Here is a 6,690-nt window from a genome sequence, read left to right as displayed (position 1 = left end):
AAAAAAAAAAAAAAAAAAGAAAACCGTTTGTTAGCATTTTAATGAGCCCCCTGTCCAGCAGCTTCATGCTACCCAGACACAGCGCCCCCACCCCCAACACCCTTACTCTCCTCAGCTCTTCTGCTGAAGAATTTGGCTTTCACGATGACAGGCTGCTTTGGGAGCTTTCCCTTCCCAAGAACTTTGTAGTAGCCCGATCGCACTACATCAATGATGGGAGCTGCTCCAGTCTTGTTTTTGGCAGCATTTACTCGTGTCTGCTCACTGACCAATGTCCACAGTTTATCAAGGTTTGCAGTTGGGCAGAAGCTCTGGTTTCTCTTTAAGTGGTAATGCCTCATACCAACCTTCCCAAAGTAACCTGGGTGATATCTGTCAAAGCTGATCCTGTGATGATGCATGCCACCAGCATTACCCCGGCCTCCAGGGTGCTTCCGGTGCTTGCCCATGCAGCCATGGCCATGGCTCACATGGCCCCGAAGCTTCCGGATCTTCCTTAGTCTGGAGGGCATGTCGGCAGCCAAGGTGAAAAGCAATAATAGATTTTTAACCTTGTATACCCAAACTATATCTTCTGTGCTATTAGCAGTATCAGAATTTACTGACACTTTCCTTTCAAATGAATTTGACAAGATCTAGTATGTGTTTGACAGTAACAGAGCATCCAGGGTCCACTGGCCCTGGCACAGGTACTCAGCAACCACATATAGGAGTTGGTGCACTGCCTGCCACCACAGCAGAGACTCTCACTGTGTCAAGAACATGGATGGCTGCAGAGTCAGCTTTGGGGGAAGGTGTCGGGCCACTGCTCCCGCGCTTAGGGGAGCCCATGCTGTAGAAGAAGTGGTACACCTTTCTCAGAGGCTCCTCAGTGTCCCCTAGCACAGCCTGAAGCTTTTCCCAAGGCCTAGGCCTGGCCACTGGCCACTGGCCACAGGAGGCTTACTAAGTAGGGGTCTCAGGCCCACACCAGAGTGAGGAGGCAGAAGTCAGGCTGACCAGCGGGTGACTGCCAGCTAAACATCACCTGCACCAGCAGAGGGCGTGCAGTCCCCAAGAACCATGGACCAGGGCTAAGCTAGCTTGGGAGGCTCCCATAGGAAAGGGAAGACTTACCCAGAAGGCTACAGAGACTGGAGGGGAGGCAGAGGGCTAGCAAACACAGAGAAAGGCAGGGGAAAGAGACAGGAACTAAGAAGAGAAGGCTGGGGAAGAGAGTTGCCAAGATATGGGAAAAGAAGCACAAAGGTGGAGAGATGGATAAAGAACCAGAGACATGGAGCCAAGCAGGACATGGGGAGAGAAGTGAGCTTACCACAGACGTAGGCTGCTCAGAGACAGGTCTGCCTGGCACCCAGATCCAGCTCCTGATCACTCCCCCTACCCCACCCCTGGTGCCCACCCTGCTGGGATCACCTATCCCTTGGCATCTTCCATGGAAATGATGGAAAGATCAGAGAGAGAAGTGGAGACAAGGCAGGGAACAGAAAGGGATGCCTGAGCTGGACAAGAACAAGGGCAAGTTCCTAAGTCCTGTGCCTCAGTGTCGCCGTCTGTAAAGTAGGGCTAAAGAGAGCAGCCTCCCATGTTCACGTGAGGGCTCAGGAGAGCCTTGGCACCTGATAAGGCTCCACAAGTATCATTTTGTCACCGCATCTCTGCCGCATGTCAGCCCTCTCCAGATGCCACAGTTCTCCCCTAGGAAGGTAACACAGCATCTGTGCCCCAGGGGAGCAGCTGCAGCTCAGAGGGTCCTCGCACCAGACACTGCCCCATGCTCAAGCTGCAGCCCAGGTTTCCTGATGCTGCAGCCTTTACTCAGGAAGCTGCTACCAGCCACTTGTTCTGGGAGCTAGAAGGTGGCTGCTGGCCTGGGAAAGCAGTAGGGCCAGCCTTGTGATGTCTTCCTGTGTCACAGAACATGTGTGTACATGCAGGCAATATGGAGCTAGCAGTGAGCAAGCAGCCCCTTGGGACACACACACGCACAGCTAGCCCTCCCAAGCCTGATGTGGGGATCACTCTACCCATCCTCACTCCCATCTTACTGGTGTAGTGTTTGAGGTTCCAAAAGGAGAGTGAGCTTACCACAGACATAGGCTGCTCAGAGACGGGTCTGCCTGGCACCCAGATCCAGCTCCTGATCACTCCCCCTACCCCACCCCTGCTGCCCACCCTGCTGGGATCACCTATCCCTTGGCATCTTGAGGCTCTGGCCTGGGACTTGGCTCCAGTGATGCCAGCTTTGCCTGGGGATGTAGGGAGGAGAGAGCCCTGGTCTCTGGGGCGGGCTGAGAGACAGGAGATACAGCGGGTGGGATCGATGCCGGCTGCCCGCGCTTTATTGGATTGTTCCTGGCTTTGGGGGGTGGGGCTCTCCCTCATCTCCTCCCAGAATCCTCCCTTCTTTGCCCTCCCCCACACCTGGCCCCTTTGTGCTTGGCGGGCAGGGCTGGAGAAGCCGGGAGGCCTGGGTGATCTCAGATGTATTCCCAAGTCCTTTGGACACAGCAGGCAGAGCAGGGGACTTGCTGGGCTAAAAGATTGGATACACATTGGGGCGGGAGGGGGGACCTCAAAGACCTCATGTTGCTGCCCACCCAGGGCTTCCACTGTCCCCTACCACCCCCTGCCTGAGCCAGCTGCAGTTGAATCCTCTGCCCTGGGAGCCTAAGGGCTAAGGACAGTGTTGCCCTCTTCCTCTCTGCTCTCTGACTGGAGGCTACACTCTCTTGTCCTCAGTTAACCACTGGGAGCAGCCGGAGGATGGGAGCCTGGGGCCACTGCTCAGCTTGGAGGAGCAGATACTCAACTCCACATTTGAAGCCTGTGACCCTCAGAGGACAGGTGGGTGGGGTATGCTGGCTCCCCAGAGCAGGATGGGGATGGGAATGACAGGACTGGCAAGGTTCTTCCCTGGGCTCCTGCAGAAGCAAAGTGGGTGACTGTGGGAAGCTTCATTGAAGAAGATAAGGTGAGGCAAACCTGGGTCCAGGGGGGAACAAGGATGCTGTCTCTCAGCTTGGTCCTCATTGGTCCACTTGGTGAGGTGGGGTGACTGGGTCTGATTTCCAGATGGAAAATTTGACTTAGGGGAGAGAAAGACACTTACCTAACAGGTCCCCCAGGCTGTGGGGCAAGGATACCACCAGTCTAGCCAGTAATATCCTGCACCCATGCTACATGCCACCCACCCTCACAGTGCATGCTGTGTCCCAGGCACTGTGGCTGTGACCCGAGTGCTGGCTTACCTGGAGGCTGTAACCGGCCAGGGCCCCCAGGACGCACGCCTTCAGACATTGGCCAGAAGCCTGGACCCCAACAAGGAGGGCTCTGGGGCTACTGTGGACTTGGACACCTTCCTCGTGGTCATGCGGGACTGGATTGCTGCCTGTCAGCTGCACGGGTGAGGCCGTGTACCTCCAGCCCTTCTGGGAAGTCCTTCCCAAAATCTCACTGAAAGCCAGGCACTCCCTGAGAAAAGTAAAGAGATGGGGCGGGAGCAGGTGGAGTGTGGCTGGAGGACAGAATGCTTTGAGTGAGGAGGGCTGGACCAGGAGAAAGTGGGGAGGCTCAGGGCCCTCTGCACCCCTTCTCAAATCCAGTCCCCCCCCCCCTCCTGCTTTCCCATCTGGCCCCAGGCTTTCGCCATCTGGCCTCACCTTCCTCCCTACAGGGCAGCGTTCACCTGACCTGGCCCCTCCACTCACCCAGCCACAGCCCCTGCAGGGCCAGGTCAGGATGGCTGGGTGGCTGCAGGGAGCCTAAGCCTCATCCCTTTGATATAGGGGATTAGAGCTGGGAGAGGAGACCGCCTCTGAGGGAGCCCTGACTTCCCTGCAGCTGCCATCTGGTGAGAGTGCTATATATAGAGTGAAGCAAGTGAACCTAGGGTCAGCCTGTGGGGGGACTTCCCACAGGGTGGAGGAGGGAATAACGTGGGACCAGGATCTTTGCTCTTGCCTGGAGTGGTGGCTGGCTTTCTAAGTGCCTGTGTGCAGGCTCCTTCATCCTTCCTAGAGTTTTGGGGATGGGCTTCTTGGGATTTTTTCACCCTTTCCTGCCTACATCAGCCCAATGATAGAGAGTTTTTCTCTAGTCCCCCGGACTCTACAACACAGATACCACCTGGCCCTGGGCCAGGCTGTTTTCCAGCCTGACTCTCTGTACCTTCCTCAGCCTTTGCATCTCAAGCAGAGGGGAAACCCTGAGCTGCCCAGGCCAGTGGCTCTTGTTCCCTCCACTCACAAACTTGTTCACTTTTCTCTCAGAGCAGTTGTCACCTGCTTAGTCCCCACCCTCCTATTGGATTAGTGTTACCCTGTGCCCAGAACCTCCCATCTAGGAAGTACTCAGCCTCCTGAGTGCAGCTCAGCAGTAGAGCCCTTGCCTAGTATGGCTGAGGCACTGGGTTCTATCACCAGCTGAGAGAAGGAGAAAAGGTATATTTCTTCATCCTTACAAAGCCAAAAGTGCAGATTTCTTGATGTCTTCTTGAACCTCCTCATGTGCTTGGGGCCAGGGGAGGGCTGTGAGCCCACAGGGATGGGCCAGACAGTGTAGGACCAAGAGGGGAAGGATGGAGGGAGAGACCAGAGTCCAGGAGGCTGGGGGAGAGGCTAGGAGTAGCACAGGGACAGAGATGAAAGGATGGAGCAAGGGAGAGCTGGGCTGCTACATGAGGAAGGAACCAGGAGAGCCTGGTGGTTGGTGGCTGGCAGGAGACCTGGGAAAAGAAATTGGTCTGAGGAAGTTGGGGTGCCCCCAGTATGCAGAAGGAATGGGGAAGGGAGTTATCCAAATGATCCAGCCTGAGCTTCGGAGAACGATGATCCAGAAGCCTTTGCAGTGGCAATACCACAGCTGTGGGAGTGTGGGGAACCCCAGAGCAAAGGTGGGGTATAAGTTGCACTCCAGCATTGAAGGTCACCATAGAGCCTAACCCACTGTTGTCTGTTCCCCTTCAGGATGCCCAGAAGCTGAGGAGCCATCCAACCTGGAGAGCTTTGGAGGCGAAGACCCCAGGCCTGAGCTGTACCTATCCTCAAAGCCTGGCCCACCCTCACCCTGCCCTGTGCTCTCCAGCTGCCTAGGTTGGGTGGGGCTTGATACCCACTGGTGACTGATGTGGGTGCAGAACAGGGGCCTTGCTAAGCACAGGGACAGCAGAGAAATCCAGCTCCTCTTTTTTCTCCAGAGCCGCCCCATCTCCCACCCCCAGCACCCACCACATCTGGGCAAGGACACAGGGCAGTGCAATGACCCCACATTTCACTCCCCAGGCCTGCCACTGCTGATCTGCTGAGCAGCCTGGAGGACCTGGAGCTCAGCAACCGACGCCTGGCCGGGGAGAATGCCAAACTGCAGCGCAGTGTGGAAACAGCCGAGGAGGGCTCGGCTCGCCTTGGGGAGGAGATCGCAGCCCTCCGCAGGCAGCTCCGCAGGTGGGCTACTAGCCTGCCGCCAGCTGCCTCCAGGGCCCCAGCCCAGCCTCCTCTGCATCTCCCACTTGGGTCTTCCCCCCCGCCCCGCCCCCAGAACTGGGGATTGAACTCAGACCTCTGTGATTGCCAGGCAAGCACTTATTCCACTGAGCCATCTCCCTGGCCCCATCCCACTTGGGTCTTTGATTCCACCTCTATGCTCAATTCTACATCTGTGCCTCTTGTTTGTCTGACTTTTAGCTTTCTCTTTCACATCTCATTGTTCCTATCTCTCAGCCTTATTGGTTTTGTCTATTTTTTCCTTTAAGTGTGGACCTCTCCCCCAAACCAGTACTCATGGTTGAACCCAGTCCCTTCACAGTGAGCTGCATCCCTAACCAGAGTCTCACTCTGTAGCTCAGGCTGGCCTTGAGCTTTTGACCCTCCTGCCTCAGCCTTCCAAGTGCTGGGATTACAGGCATAGACACCTCTATCCTTCTCTTTTGGATCCTGTGTCATTGGCCTTGTCCTTCCTCTGTGCTTGTTGTACCCCCTGTCTGTCATGGTCCTGCTCTTTTAGTCTCTCACTTTTAGGTTTCTAGTCATTAGATTGGAACTGGATCTCTATAGCCCCTGCTACGTCATTGTCCCCTCCCTGTGTGTCTTGTTCTGGCCCACTCTGAGTGTCTGCTGCTTCCCTCCCTACTGTGGGATTTCTCTGGCTGCTGTCTGCCTGAGTGGATCTCTCTGTGTGTCTCTCTACCTGCCTTGCCTCACATGGCTCCCTGGCCCTTCCCGATCAGCACCCAGCAGGCTCTGCAGTCTGCCAAGGCCGTGGATGAGGAACTCGAGGACCTAAAGACTCTGGCCAAGAACCTGGAGGAGCAGAATCGAAGCCTCCTGGCCCAGGCCCGGCTGACGGTGGGTGCTGGGCCTCTTCCCTCCTTCCTGGAGTCAGAGGAATTGCTCCAGGTCCTGCTCACTTTCTACCTACCATAGTGACAACAGGAGTCATTCTTCTAGCCCTGGGTCAGGTTGGATTGGGTTGGAGTTTTTGTTTTCTGAGACAGGGGCTCCCTTTGTAGTCCAGGCTGACCTTGAGCTCTGTGTAGCCTAGGCTGGCCTCAAACTCATGGTGAGAATGGGGCTTTGGGGGTTAAATAAAAAAAAAAAAACTTGGGGCCAGGGAGATGGCTCAGTGGAATAAGTGCTTGCCTGGCAATCACAGAGGCCTGAGTTCAATCCCTGGTTCCACCAAAAAAAAAAA

At 55.7% G+C, this 6,690-nt stretch overlaps 1 protein-coding gene and 1 pseudogene across 2 annotated transcripts in view; one reads left to right on the top strand and one right to left on the bottom strand.

Annotated features, from left to right (window-relative positions):
- The window catches only part of Ccdc155 (coiled-coil domain containing 155), a 22,220-nt gene that overhangs the window by 3,556 nt on the left and 11,974 nt on the right, over window positions 1-6,690 (top strand). For both annotated transcript variants that reach the window (XM_023706730.1, XM_023706728.1), the window contains exons 3-8: window positions 2,743-2,847; window positions 3,220-3,406; window positions 3,789-3,853; window positions 4,968-5,034; window positions 5,283-5,444; window positions 6,227-6,344. In XM_023706730.1, coding sequence (XP_023562498.1) covers window positions 2,743-2,847; window positions 3,220-3,406; window positions 3,789-3,853; window positions 4,968-5,034; window positions 5,283-5,444; window positions 6,227-6,344 — 704 coding nt within the window. The remainder of the gene's footprint in view (window positions 1-2,742; window positions 2,848-3,219; window positions 3,407-3,788; window positions 3,854-4,967; window positions 5,035-5,282; window positions 5,445-6,226; window positions 6,345-6,690) is intronic.
- Window positions 69-512, bottom strand: LOC101589922 (annotated as a pseudogene).

Source organism: Octodon degus, unplaced genomic scaffold (genome assembly GCF_000260255.1).
Source record: "Octodon degus isolate 3935 unplaced genomic scaffold, OctDeg1.0 scaffold00268, whole genome shotgun sequence".
NCBI lineage: Eukaryota > Metazoa > Chordata > Mammalia > Rodentia > Octodontidae > Octodon > Octodon degus.
The sequence above is the reverse complement of the archived record's forward strand: the minus strand, read 5'-3'. Positions and strand labels throughout refer to the sequence as shown.